The sequence below is a fragment of the Echiichthys vipera genome, assembly GCF_963691815.1.
Source record: "Echiichthys vipera genome assembly, chromosome: 8".
Taxonomy (NCBI): Eukaryota; Metazoa; Chordata; class Actinopteri; order Perciformes; family Trachinidae; genus Echiichthys; species Echiichthys vipera.
In genome coordinates, this window is record NC_139833.1 from 31,126,093 (window position 1) to 31,141,314 (window position 15,222).

The following is a 15,222-nucleotide window of genomic DNA, read 5'->3' on the forward strand; positions in this document are numbered from 1 at the left end:
TATTACATAGTAGCAGGGCAGATCAGCTCCTGGGTCACAGTGGAGCTAAGGAACAAGCAGCAGCCACGGTTTATATCAGTTTTCTTTCAGCGTGGAGCTGTGTCTGTTATGAATCCAAATCCTACAGCTGGGAGGGTTTAGTACATTTAGCCAATATGTTGGGGATTTAGCTGTAGGAATAAGCTTAAACTTCTAAATCCCAAAATGACAAGCAACCAATAAGAAGTGAAATGATCTGGAGCTTACAGCCCTCTCAATATTCCCAACTACACACAGTGCTGTGAAAGCAGTGTGAGCCAGAGAGAGACAGAGGAATGTTCTTACTCCTCTGTGCCAGAGAGCTCTTTTGTTATCCACATCTATTAAAAAGACATTAATGAGCCACACCGTTGTACTGGGTGTGTTCCTTCACTACTATGAAAAAAAACACACACACACAGAGACACACACAGAGACACACACAGAGACACACACACACACACACACACACACACACACACACACACACACACACACACACACACACACACACACACACACACACACACACACACACACACACACACACACACACACACACACACACACACACACACACACACACACAATGTATAAGATATAAGAATGAGTTCCTATGTTTAAGTTACATAACGGCCACTACAGTAGAAATAGATTTATGACACTATAGGAAGCAACTTAGTGGCAAGTTACTGTAAGTTCAATTAAAAAACATGACAACCAAGATGGCTGACAACAGAGCTGCTGTTTTTTATAAAGCGTCCTAGTACAAAGAGTTGCTCCTAAGTTATTCACAATGCATCTTAGTGAGAGCTCCTAAGGTAAGGTAGAAAACTGGGAGGAGTATGGAGGAGGACTTTTAAGAGGGTAAGGAGTTTCTAAAGCAGAGGAGAAAATGGCAGAAATCCAAAGAGGTAAGAGAAATATTCTCCAAACGCTGAATGACAGTGAGTTGATGAAACGCCACAGATTAGATTGTGCAGGAATAATGTTTGTGGTCGATCTCATGAGAGAAGCGCTCACATCTCCCACCCAACACTACAATATTTGGCAGCTGAAGAAATGCAACAGCAGGTTGATGACGCACTCTCACAGCCTCATATTGTGAGACACTGGATGTTCACACCTCACAGGCTCACAAAAGGGCATTCATGGACAGAGCAGGCTTCCCCGGTGTACTGGCCAGCATCACAGAAACTGATGATAGCTCAGCCATTGTCCCCCGTTCATATCAAATAGAGTAGGTACTAAAATCATCAGCATGGTTAATAAACATAAGCAAATAAATAAAAAACAAGCCTGTGTTTTTAAACATTTTGTAGGCTAATTTAAAGTATGGCTAACACTTTATTCATCAGAGATGTTCATTACATGAAATAAAATAATATACTTAGACCATATCTTAATAGAGATTACATTTTATAAGCAGGCCTATTGATTTCACTGTCCATGTTATGGCCATTAACATTAAAAGTGCTTTGTCTTTTGTTTTGTTAAAACAACCAATCACGTGCTCTTATAATAATGCATCACATCAAGCAGCAGGGTCATAGGGTTAAGGTTTCTGTCCCTCCTTCCCCAGAGTTTCTCTGAGAATGTTCCTAAATCACTCCTAAGCTTCAGGTCCGTGCTAAAACATTTAAGGCTAAATTAAGAGTTCTCTCAGAAGCTGCATGAATGCGCCCCCTGATCTCTCCAGCCCTTCAACAGAAGAAGGCCGAGACATTTTTGACTGGTTTGACAATGACTTTCTGTCCTGTTGTGTTTCCATGGTAGCAGCCAATAGCGTTGGGCGCTGCTGGTTGCCAGAGTTGTCTGTTGTTGGGTGCAGCTACTGTAGGCTGGCACTGGGTGAAATGGAGTTTGCCAATCCTGCAGCTGCTTCGGAGCCTCAATGAAGGGGGCGTTATTTGTCCCAGCAGCTGAGTGAGCGGAGACGGGCAAAAACCAGAGTCAATGTAGGCCGAGCATTCACTCCATGGACTGAGAGAAAGGAGAGAGACATCATTCAAACGCACGCCCAAATGGCTACGTATCTCCTTAATCACTAACATCACTTAGCTGGAACGGCTAACGCTAACGGCTAATGCTAACTGTCAGTCAAATTCCTCTAATCCTTGTTTTTATGGTGTGATTTTCTGGAGGGGACGGGTTCAAACAGGCTCAAACGGACTCAGGTCTCCTGTAGCTACTGGGCCGGGTCTGACCAACCTGGCAACCCGACTGCTGGAATTATTTTTTGTTTTTGCGACTACGTAACCTCACTCTCGCCAGATGAATTTCAGCGGAACGAAATTCATCTGGCAGTGAGGTTAGGGACTATGATCTTGAGACACTCGATGGTGTTCTGCTCGATATTCAACCATTAATATAAATCCTGTAATTATTCATGTATTAAAAATGTATAAAACAATAACAGTTTGAGTGCCACAGACAGGACAGGGAAGTCAGAAAATATTGAGAAATGGACTAACACACCTTGGTCTTCTCATGGCATAAGGAGTAACCCTCTTGCACTAAAAATAAAAAAGTCTTATTTAGGTTTGATCCTATTCCCCCCTGTATCCACAGACCCCAACTTTTGTCTTAATTGGCTGTCTTTCTGTGCCAGCTGGTGTATTTTCCATGGCTGACTGCCTCAATCTCCCCCTCACCTCCTACTATGGATTCTCTCTTTATTTCTTTTACAAATTTAAATATCAAAACTACCTGGACATCCTTTATTTGTCTTGCATGTATGTATTTTTTACATTTTAACAGTCTACGCAGCATCCATTCTATATGCCACAAGGAGAAAAAAAAATTCTTTCTTTCATTCTTTTCTATGGGGAGATTCTAGACAAGAACCGTCAGTCAGTGCGTTTACATGCAGTTTAAAAACCTTATTATATTCGGGTTAAGGGCATACTCTGGTTTCTTAAACACCATGTAAACACCATACCCCAGGTAAAATCTGAGTTCTTATACCCCGGTTAACAGACCTAGGAACTCCTTCAGTACCTCGATTATTCGTTCATGTAAACAGTGTTCTTGGGTTACTGTCAAGTTTTGTGTCAATGTGGCATGAAAAGGGTTTTAACAGTCATGTTTGCATGGAGGCCTGTTAGAGAGAGAGCAGTAAAAGCTTCTTTCACAGAATCTATTGTTCTGATTATTTCAGCACAATGGACAGAGAGCAGAGGTATATTTATCATTAGTCATTCATTATAATGTCCCAAAAAATAAAGAAATCCATTGAATTACATGATCATTCCTACTACAGGGAATTTGCCTAACGTAGTAACATAGTAACATATTAAAAGAAAATAAAAAAATAAAAAAAATAAAAGTATTGCAGAAGTCAAGAAAAAAAGTATTGCAGAAGTCAAGAAACATAAATACAGAATAGAAAGTTGATGAGTCTCATTTGCGCTGAAAGAGCCAGCTGAGAACCATTTCAGTCGTCCTGCAGTAATGAGCACACATACACAAAATGTCTCGCCTCACCCTCACACAAAAGATGAATATGTTTCCCATGGTGACTCTATTCGCTCGAGCAGTGATCTATTCATCTAACCTGCTATTCTGTTCAATCTCACTAAATTACCAGTATAAATGCGCTCTCCTGCCTTTTTTGCCAATCGAGACAATAAACTTCCCTCTGTGCTCATCTGCTCTGGTGCAAGGTGGATAGGTATACAAACGTTAGATATCAGCTAATGGTGAGTAGATGAGACACTTTCATCTCTCTCTCAGAGTTCAGATTTGTCATTATCTGAAGAAGATGAGTCAGTCTGGCTGTAATCCATCTTATTCAATTACTCCCACAGCAAGGCTAATTATGAGCATCCCCAGCATTTACACACTCTGCAGGAAAGACCATTAGCTAGCTGGAGTGAGCCATAGCTCTGTCACTACAGCAAATGGTTGCATGGCTTGTGAATAGGAAATATTGGAGACCACATTGGGGAGATAACAGGTTTGTGGGTGAAGCATTTGAAAGTGATGGTCACAATAATACTGGTTTGGTGAACAATACCCCTTAAAGAGAAAATAGATTGAGTAACAAGCTATTCAATTATGGCTTAAAGATCTATATGAAATATATGGACGAGGATGCAGACTTGCATGCATTTATGCAGTTATACATAGTACAATCAGGGGTCTGAAGTGGCAGATGCATTCCAAATGTGCGCAGGTGAGGTTTACCGTGTTAACCATATTAGTTTAGCATGTAAGCAGGCAAATATTTACTAATTAGCACTAAACACAAAGTACAACAGAGGCTGCTAATTTTGCAGGTAATTGATCATAAACCAATGTTCAAAAGTACTGAACCCATTCAAATTCTGACCTGAATATTATAAGATCAATCTTGTCTGGGATTGAAACATGGTAGCTGTCATCAACAGTCTTTTGTTAACAAAGGTGGAGCAAGAATAAGCTGTTTTTTCCACATAATTCGTTTCAGTGTGGACTACTAAAGTTAACTGAAAACATGTAGCGTTAACCAGCATTGCCACATTGTGCTGGCTAGCATAAAAGTAGCTAACAAGCTCTCTAGTGTTACCTCACAATAAATGCCGGTAACATGGACTACATCTTCAACAGAGGGTTATTAGATGTCGGCAGTAATATATGAAAGCCATCAGTGGAAATGGGTTCAATTTCCATTTTTAGGGAGTGCTACTGCCCAAATGCTGATAAAATTAGACTTCTGTGTTGGTTTCCCAAAGTTCAACTGTTTACTGAAGCTCAAGCAGAGAGGCAAATAGTACAACAACACAGTGGCAGGGGGGCTTGGTCAAGGCAGACAGGGGTTCGGTGCCAGGGAGATGATAGCACAGGCAGACAATCCGATGAGGAGCAGGCAGCAGAACAATATAACCAGGCGAGAAGTCAGAAACGCAAACTATCTTGGTCAGGAACAGAAGGCTGAGGCGATTATTAGGAGGCAGAGGAATCCATGACGAGCAAGGCCGGCATCGGGACGTCAGGCAGGAAAACGCTGGAGAGTCTTGCATGTCAAAGAACAAACTGGCAGAGGAGTGAATGTGGAGTTGGTTTGGCTGGGCTGATTGCATTTGATGAGGGGCAGCTGTGTGCACAGGTGAGTAGAGACTGAAGAAATGGGTGTGGCTGGCAGGCTAAGTGGGGCAGATGCGGGATGAATGTAAAAGTACTGGGAGCCGATGCCTGAAATGTGACGGAACCCCCCCTTTAAGGGACAGCCCCTGACGTCCCCAAAAACTAATTCAGGGAACCGAGGAGGGTGAACTGGAAAGCGAGCTAGAATTCTTGGGAGTACTCAGGCTGGGAGGACAGGTCAGGTGCCTTGTAAGGGCCAGCAGCAGGTGTCCTACGGCGAGGGGCCCTGCAGACATTGCAAACGGAGGGCTGATCCGGATGTAGCTGGTGGAAGTCTTGGATAAGACGCCGGTCCAAAACGTGTCGAGCAGGAACCCAGGATCTTTCCTCTGGACTCTAGCCCTCCCAGTGGACGAAGTACTGGCAGCCTCTTCAAAGTTGGCGAGAACGGACGATGCGGCGCACAGTATAGGTAAGTCCCCTCATCAATGAAGCAAATGAGAGATGGGGGTGGAGCAGCAGGCACCAATGGACTCTCGCTGACCAACTTGACCCTTGTCACATGGAACGTCGGGTGCACTCGCATTGACCGAGGGAGCTTGAGCCTGACTGCCACAGGGCTGATGACTTTCTCGATGGTGAAGGGCCCGACAAACTTGGGAGCCAGCTTGTGAGACTCCACACGCAGAGGAAGTTCAGGTCCGACAACAGCAACGGATTAAGGCTTGGACTGACGGGCAAGAGGCCTTTCACCTTTTCCCTGTTGCTCTCCAGCTGTACTATCCAATAAAGGCTAGAAACATTTCCAACAATCATCCTTAAAAACCGACCTACTTTGGGTAGCGTTCATTTCATTCAAACAAACATATTTATTTGTAAAAAACAAAAAAAATTGGAATAATTAATAAAATACTATAAATGCTTTAAAATATTGTAATTTAAATTGGGTTTTAATAAGAAAGCAATGTGACCATAACCATATGCAACTTCAGTACACAACAAACAAATATTAGATGCACATTTAATATCACATTGTCTCTGTAACAACTTGACCACAATTAAATACATTCACCATACAGTGCAGGGTCCACAGTCTGCTCTTCCTTGTTGAATATTATACGTTATAATTTAATTCAATTTCATTTCAATTCAATTTTATTTGCAGTGCCAAATCATAACAAAAGTTATCTCAGGACACTGAGACCGAATAATTCCCCCATGAGCAGCAACAGCAATCTTGTGCACACAGTGGCAATGAAAATGATCCCATAATAGCATCACAGAGCTTGGGTTTGTATTTTAATATTTTGAATTTAAGTTTCTCTAATGTCTAATATTTCACTCTGAATCACTGCTGGTATTGGTAGAGTAACTATAATTACGTTTATTGAGCCAACTTCTCTGATTCATTTTATGGTAGCCACGGCCAATCCCATGAATCTATAATGCCTCACATTTGCCCACATATCATAGCTTCAAGGTTAAATAAGCCTCCCCTCAAGACTGCAGTGATTCAGACTTCCGCCTGTCACCAGACGGCATAAACCCTGTGCCCACTTTCCATGTAAAGGTGGTGCTGTTCCTAGGGACAAATTATTAGAAAGCAATGACTCAGACGCTCATGTCCAGCAGGGTGGAGGGCTCATCAGTTTAAGAATAAAAGGAGAAAAGTGTTTGAAATTTGATAGTTCTGCCAGTGACGAAATGAGTGTGATTGTCATTGTTTAGCTAATTTTCTTTGTACTGTATCGTCATATCGTCTGGGACAGGTCTGCTCTGTGTCCCCAGAGTCAGGACTAAACATGAGACAGGTCTGCTATTTGTCCCCAGAGTCAGGAGTAAATATGGGACAGGTCTGCTCTGTGTCCCAGGAGTCAGGACTCAACATGGGACGGGACTGCTCTGTGTCCCCAGAGTCAGGACTAAACATGGGACAGGTCTGCTCTGTGTCCCCAGAATCAGGACTAAACATGGGACAGGTCTGCTCTGTGTCCCCAGAGTCAGGACTAAACATGGGACAGGTCTGCTCAGTGTCCCCAGTGTCAGGACTAAACATGGGACACGTCTGCTCTGTGTCCCCGGAGTCAGGACTAAACACGGGACAGGTCCTTACATGTAAAACGAAGCACCAACAGCGTAGTATGTGAACAAGGAGTTTATTAAAAGAGTGTTTTGAAAGATTTACCTACTAGCCCCTGTACCACCTCCTCGCATAGTAAAGTCCATTCAAGTTATATACCAAAGTCAATCCCAGAGGAAGGAGCCCATTGGTGATTTATTCCAGCAAAACACATAAACTTTGTAGTTTGTGGCGGTTTGATTAAATATAAGTTAATAATAAATGCAAAAGGTTTTGAAAAGTCCCAGATAGCAAATTTCCAGACATCAATTTTTCCATGTGTCCAGAATAAAATGGAAGACTTCCTAAATAAATCATCGATGGGCTCCTTTCTTTTGGATTGACTTTGGTATATAACTTGAAAGGGCTTTACTATGCGAGGAGCTGGTACAGGGGCCAGTAGCTAAGTCTTTCAAAACACTTTTCTAATAAACACTGGGTTCACTAACTACGTTGTTGTTTGGTGTTATTTTGAGCAGTATTAGTGGTTAAAAAGCCGTTTTAAGGCCTTCACCGTACTGTGCCGAGCTAATCAGTGTCTGGCTGTGCGACTTTCCCGGATTTCTCCGTTAATAGTTGATAAATGAAAAAAAAAAGTCTCAATGGCTTATTTGATGTATGTAAGTGCTGAAAAAGACCATGGGATGATTTTGCGCCGGAATTACACTTCAACTTACAGAAATATAGTTAGCCTCAAATTGACATTTGGATATTTGACTTAGAAAATGCTGCCTGTTTTCCCATTCTTCTTTCTGACGCCTCACATGCATGCTTCTCCACGCGTCCATGGTAGTTTGTTGTTGTGGTGGTGCCGTACCTCCAAGTTCTGCAGTGACGTATATTATACTATGGCTAACATGTACAGTTAGGAGGGATTACCATGCAGCTTCATGGACTCCTGGGGGCTTCACCAAATGCCACCTGGTGGTTGTTGGAGCACAATAACTCATGGGTGTTAGAAACAAAGGAAGTGCACCCTGCTTACCACATACATATATTATATTTTGCTATATTAATACAGACTAGTATCATTCCTTAATAACAGTATATATGATTCTGTGTACACTGTACACAATACTGCACTGGCTGCTAATGATCACACTGTGTCCCTTTACCCTGTAACTTTAACTTTTACCCTCATATTTGTTGTAGCATATACCCCTAATTTGATTTATTTTTATTTTATTTTACTTATCTTCTTATTGCTGAAACCACTACTGCTGTTACAAAATAATTTCCCAGTCTGGGATCATTAAAGTAATTCTATTCTATTCTAGTTAGGCTAGGCTAATGGTAGCATTTAGCAGATGCCATGCCTTGAATAGTATAGCCAATCAGAGGCAGAGTAAGGACCGGTCTACCCACAAGATTTTGTGGGAAAGTCCATCCAGCGAGTCAGTTAAGTCTCTCCCTTGCTGTTAGCGGCAAAAGAAAACAAAACACAACAGTGCACACATCACAGAGAGACACTGGCCCTCATTTATCAATCTTGCGTGAAAACGGGCGCAGATCTGAGCGCAGAATTGGTCGTAGGACAGGACACACGTGTGATTTATGAAACATTCGTATCTCAGCGTACGAATAAGCGGGCCTTGATAAATGCGGCGGCTGAATTCGATCGTCATTAACATGTTACGCCCTTAAATATTCCTGTTTCGGAGGCCTCGCCCACTGAGGTCAAACATGGAGAGACGAAACACTGGTTAAAAAATAAACTTTTCCGACACAGAGATCGGCATCCTGACATCCGAGATGGAGCAAAATAAAGATGTGCTTTTTGGCAGTCTTAAGAGTGGAATAAAAGGGGGCCATAAAAACGCTGTATGGAAAAGAATAATGGAGGCAGTCAACCCGAAGCAGCGCTCCACTGTGACCCGTGTGCGTGTGTGCGCACTGCTGAACCTGTGCTCCTGCTCTGTAGCGGGGGTTTGCCAGCGGGGTTATTAGGTATTCCATTAGAGGATAACCTTTGTCACCTAGAAGAACCACACCAAGATGTTAATCATCTGATACCTTGTTTGATTTAATGCAAATTATCGAGGGTAGCCACTAATCGAGGAGATGACTTTGGCTCTGCAGTGCGCTTTCCTGCTGCCAACACATTCATTCATTCATTCATTCATCTTCAACTGCTTGTCCCTGTCGGGGTCGCGGGGGGCTGGAGCCGAGCTTTTTTGAAATATAAAATAATCTGGCCACCACGTTTAAAAGCGATAGCTTGGCATCACAAATCACCTGTACATTCATCGGGTGGTAGTTTTTGCGATTGATTAATGCGTAATCATTCATGGATGGTGCCTTCAGACGCACGAGTACAATCAATTGCTCCAACCACAATTTTCATTTTTTTAATTCGTTTTAAGAATCCGTTTTGATCTGTTCTTAATATGTGACTGCTTATGCTTAATGACAGCTGAGGTTTGTTCATTATTTTCAGCCAGATTTTGCTGTGCTGCACCGCAAATACACAGGCTCAAATTTGCGTACACGATCTCAGACCAGACGTGAGATTTGATCGTAGCTCCCGCACACATCCAAATTGATAAATGCCGAAGTTTGCCAGAAAATGGTCGTACGCACGTTTTTCTGCCGTACGTTCGTTTGATAAATGAGGGCCAGTGTCTCTAAAATTAAGGAATCCACTCAATGAGAGGTGAAACCTAAGTGGGACCAACTAGTTGCTGTTATGTGGAGGAAGTAAGAAAAAAATTGAGGGAGAACTAAAACACACACACATGCGCGCACACACACACACACGCACGCACACACACACGCACACGCACACACACACACACACACACACACACACACACACACACACACACACACGTATGTGTGTAGCTGTAATAGTCTGTTTACATGAGAAGCTGTTATGCAGGAAATGCCACCCATGCTCCCCCTTTTCCCTGTCATTTCTATTTTAAAGGTGAGTTGTCTCCTGCTGCATAACCCAGAAAGAGGCTTACCTAAAGTACAATTGTTGAACATTTCACAGAGACAAAAAATGGATTCAATCCTATTAAAATCTGACAATAAACTATATCTCTTATTTCAAAATGATCAGGGTTTCTCAAATGTCTTATGTCCGTTTAATCTGTTTTCCTACCTTAAAATAAGAGATAGGTAAGAATGTTTGAAAGCCCACATGGCCCTCTGGGCATGTTAGCTGACATTTACCTTCATTACTTTGATCAAAAACAATAGGTTAGCATGCACGGCTTTTAACTCTCTCAGGGATTTAATATAAACATTCTTCCTCGTCTTTCCAGCATTAGAGTGTATTTGGCAACTATAAAAGAAACCAAGAAGGCTTTTCTGAATACACTAATGACTACACTAGGTTAAACATGTACACATAAACACAATAGTACAAGACCTAATACAGTTCTAACACAGACTATTACATGCTAACCTTTGAAAAACAAACAAACGCGTATATATGGTATACAGTCAGAGTTAACAGATAAGGATTAGGTCAAGCTTTAGTTCTATTTCTGGAAGTTAAAAGGTGCAGACTAGAGCTTTTCCTTTCTACAAGCCACATTTAAGGAGTTAATGAACCCCTGGCTGTTTTCAAAACTGCTTTATTCAATTGATCTTAATATCAAAATGTATATTTCAAGACTGACATTTCAGTTTCAACTGGCAGTAACTGAGATTCTGAACGATATATCTCTCAGAAATCCCCCCAGTGTATAGCAAGCCTGGTGGCCCATCAGGCTTTAGTTGACCCCCACCAGGCCAAAGCATCTGGTAATTTCAGAAAAAAAATATTTTTAAGACATTTTTAAAACTTCAGTTACAGCGGGGCGGCTCTGTTGGACGTAGTCATGTTTTCAAATCTCCAGTCAGCTCGATGTAGGGCCTTATGGAATCTGTTACTTTTTAAATTCTCATTTACACAATTGCGTCCATGATTACGTTATCACAAAAAACTATAATGCCCTACTTTAATGCTACATTTGTCTGCCGCTGACCCGTGCCGAACACTTACCTCCGGGCCTAATAACTTTTCTGGGGGAAACTAAGTATTAGATTGAGGCACATCCAGCTCCAAGTCCGTCAGAGCTTCCTCCCTCTGTGGAGTGCAGCTGTATGCTCTTAAAATGCCAGCAATGTTTTTCCTAGTCTCATAAAGAGTGTGTTATGGATACAGTGAAAATGAGCGTCCAAATGTTTAACAAATGTTTAACAAATGTTTAACAATCACTACCCTGGCTAATGTTACAGTAGTGTGAGCGTGTATGTTTCTGTGCCTCATCTGAAGGACATTTATTCAGAACTGACTGCCTTCACAGTCGCACACAACACTATCTTGCAATACAACCCTTTCCAAAAAAATAAAAACAGAATGCAATGATTTGCAAATCATTGAAACCCCATATGTAAATGAAAATAGCACAAAAACATTTCAAATGCTTAAACAGAAGAATGTTATTGTTTTTGAAAAGGATATTCTCATTTAGAATTTGATGCATGCAACATGTTCAAAAAGTTGGGACAGGGTCATGTTTATAGGGCTGTAGTCCAAAGAACCAAAGAAAACCTTGGTTGACAACCAATCGATTGGTCTTGTGGTTTTCTCTCCATTAACTCACTCGTCCACAGTGCACTGAGAGCACTCTACCTGGTAGCACTGTGTCCACCATTCTTATTCATGCTAACCAATCAGGAGTGCCTTGCTCCTCGTGTACCAATCATGGCTTTAGATGACTGTGAAAGCCCAACAACAACAAAGCACCAAATAACTTTAGGTGTGTGGAAAATGGCTTCAGCTGAACCACAAACTTCAGTGATGTGGGGTTATTTCGGTTTTGTGACGACAGACGTGCTTCAAAAGAAGGGATGGTGCAAGGCTAGTCGTGTTGTAGTCGCAACATCACGAGGCCACACAACAAATTTATATCAGCACTTGAAGAAGCCCCATGGGGAATCATACGATCAGAGCATGGCAGAAAAGACCACTGACAGTGATACTCAAGCCCATTCTGGTCAACAAACAACTATGTATGAGTCTTTTGTGCTTACTTTTGTGGTTACTCCATATGAAAAGGGCTCACAGAGGCACCGTGAGATAGTGAATGTCATAACGCACGACCTCGCCAAAGACATGGTAATCCTTAACACGGTGGCCAAAGATGCATTTCCAAATCTCCTCTGAATGCTGAATAAAAGATATGCAATTCCCTCTCGTATATACTTCAGTCGAGCTGCCTTCCCAAAACTAAACGCAGAATGTATAAAAGAGTCAGAGCTTAAAAATGTAGTATGAGTATTACGCTAATATTCATCATGATTTAAATCTGCATTTCTTTTATGTGATAGTTATTATTTATATATTTTATATATATATATATATATATATATATGTATATATAAAATATATAAGGTGAGGTTATACATTGATGGATCGTTAATGAAGAATATTCACAAATGTAAGAGCAATTGTACATGCATATAAAACTAGCGATCAACTACATGAGGAAACAATAAAACAAATCAAATAACAGACTACATTTGAACAAGAATAACAATAAAATGGATACAAATAATAATCCTACCTCACCCTTCCCCCAGTTCCCCATGTTTTAGAAATCTGCATTTCTAAATCACTCATTACTCAGTGAATACTGAACTGCAGCTTGTAATTTTCCTCAAATCATCCTACCTTGTTCAGTGCTGTAGAAACTTTCACCATGTAAGTGTAATTTTCTGTTCTGTTTTCACTTTTGTCTGTATATTACACACTGGGATCTTTTGTTAGCCATGGCCTGTTCAATATATGTCTTTTGTATATGTATACACACTGAGCACAATGTGTCCATATGCCACCATGCACACTCACCTGAACAATCTCCAGCATCTCAGCTTTACTGATGTACCCATTTCCGTCCAGGTCGTACATACTGAATGCCCATTTCAACTTCTGCTCCAGCTTGCCACGTGACGTCACACTTAGTGCGATGATAAACTCCCGAAAGTCTATTGTCCCGTCACCATTAGCATCGAATGTGCGAAAGACATGCTCTGCAAACTTTGATGCGTCTCCATAAGGGAAGAAGTTACCGTAGATCTTCTTGAACTCCTCCATAGAGAGGTTCCCGCTGGGGCAGTCCCTCAGGAAGCCCTTGTACCACTCCTGGATCTCGTGCTCAGTGAAGTCAGTGCTCTCCAGGAGGTCCTGCATCACCTCAGGACGGAGCTTGCTGTTCTGCTTCCCCATGTCTGTTGGTCCGGTCAAACACTCAGATCACAGCTGGGAGAGAGGGAGTGAGAAGATTTGGTTTTAGGTGGGACAACTGTCAACAGACAATTTAATGTGCAATATACTGTAGTGTTCTATTGATTTCTTGGGTCCAAGCTAAGGAGTCCAAGGGTCCAAGGACAGAGATGAAAAGAAAAACTGTTCATCACACGGATACAATATGGATACAATATATAGATACCAGAATACCAGAATTACAAGCAGAATTGGATAAACTCATTTACTTGTGTTTTGGAATAATGTGCTAGCACACGCAGGGGTAGAAAGCACACAAGAATCACTCACACTGTCCCTCCGCACCGCGCCCCGGGCTTTAGGGTACTTGTCCCCCCTCCCTCTCCCCCCGCGCCCCAGGCCCGTTTGTACTCACACCGCCTGGGCCTCGGCGAATGCTTCTTGCTGCCTATACGTCATCACGCCGTAACACGTCACACGCATTGATGCACGTCATCGCGATGCGTCGCTTTGTTTCCAAGTTTTTGTGCGTCTTGTCCGACTGTTTTTGAATATTTTCATCTACCAAATCTGCAGTAAACACTCCACCTCCGCATCACACCAACATGAACCTTTCGCCGCCATTGTTGTTGTTGTTAAATGTCCGCGCATGGTCCCTCCTTCTATTTTCTATGTCCAAACAGGCGCACATAAATTACGTCAGAACCATCGTAGGCCTCGTGCTCGTACACGTACGCACGCTCGTGCTCGTACATGTGCAGACGTGCTTTACAAAAGCCCACCTCTCTCAGGCGGGCCATGGACGGCCCGCTGTCAGTTATGCGCGGAGTGGGTGCACTCACACTGGTCAAACGCACTAGGCTTTAGCTGAAAAAATGTATTTGGCCCGGTGCGGAAGGACAGTGTTAGTGCGCCTAGTGCCATAAACTGCAGGAATCCCAAAATTAGAAATAAGGAAAGCTCCTTTTCAGCTCAGATAGCATAAGGAGCATAAGCAGCACGTGTCAGAGTGTTAAGTGTTAGATTTAGCCTGTTTCAAGGTAAGACAACTCCACATTGTTACTGCCTGTTTATAACTATGCATTTAGAGTTTCAGTGTGCAACATATTGTTAAAGAAAAAATAATTCACAAAAGTGTGCTGAGCCCCTTTTCATGATTTCCTGCAGCAGTCATTACAAATATGAAGAATGAGGGAATGTCATTATTTTTTTTCTGGGGTTTGAACTCATAACCATGGGTCGTACAGTCGGTCCTTTGAAAAACATGTTATGTGTTATATTACCACAGCCGACCCAACGCATATTCAAACTACACAGCTGCTTAGGACCCCGTGGCTACACAAGTGCCTGAAATGCCTCACAGGACAGCTTGAAGCTGGTCGACTCGCTACGCAAGCTGTAAGCCCCTGCAAAATATGCAAGGGCTCTGCTCTGAAGCAGATCTATATGGTTACGGAAAAAAAGAAACTAAAAGACATAAAGATGAAATATGGAAAACATGTTCTTTCTAATATAATTTTAGAGTCCCAGCCTGGTCAGATGCGTACATGAACTGATGAAGCCTCTTGGATGAGAGGTGAAACGTCTTCCTAGACAAATAACCAAGTCCAGTTGCTTTTGACTGAAATTGCTTTGGGGATAACGATGACCTGGACAAGTGAGAACATTAACAGGCTTAGCAAATAACAGCAACGTTAAGTTGATAACATCAGCCTCCAGTGCATCTCTCAGTCGGTCTGTGTTGTGATCGCTTGCAGTCACTTTCAGGACTGTGTTCTGTCCTCTGACTCTGAGCCTG

The 15,222-nt window shown here is 42.1% G+C and overlaps 1 protein-coding gene across 2 annotated transcripts in view; it reads right to left on the reverse strand.

Moving 5' to 3' along the window:
- ncalda (neurocalcin delta a) overlaps positions 1-15,222 on the reverse strand; it is a 92,391-nt gene that overhangs the window by 11,640 nt on the left and 65,529 nt on the right. For both annotated transcript variants that reach the window (XM_083918498.1, XM_083918497.1), the window contains one exon: positions 13,050-13,460. In XM_083918498.1, the coding sequence (XP_083774624.1) occupies positions 13,050-13,427 (378 nt within the window). In that variant the 5' untranslated portion in view covers positions 13,428-13,460. The remainder of the gene's footprint in view (positions 1-13,049; positions 13,461-15,222) is intronic.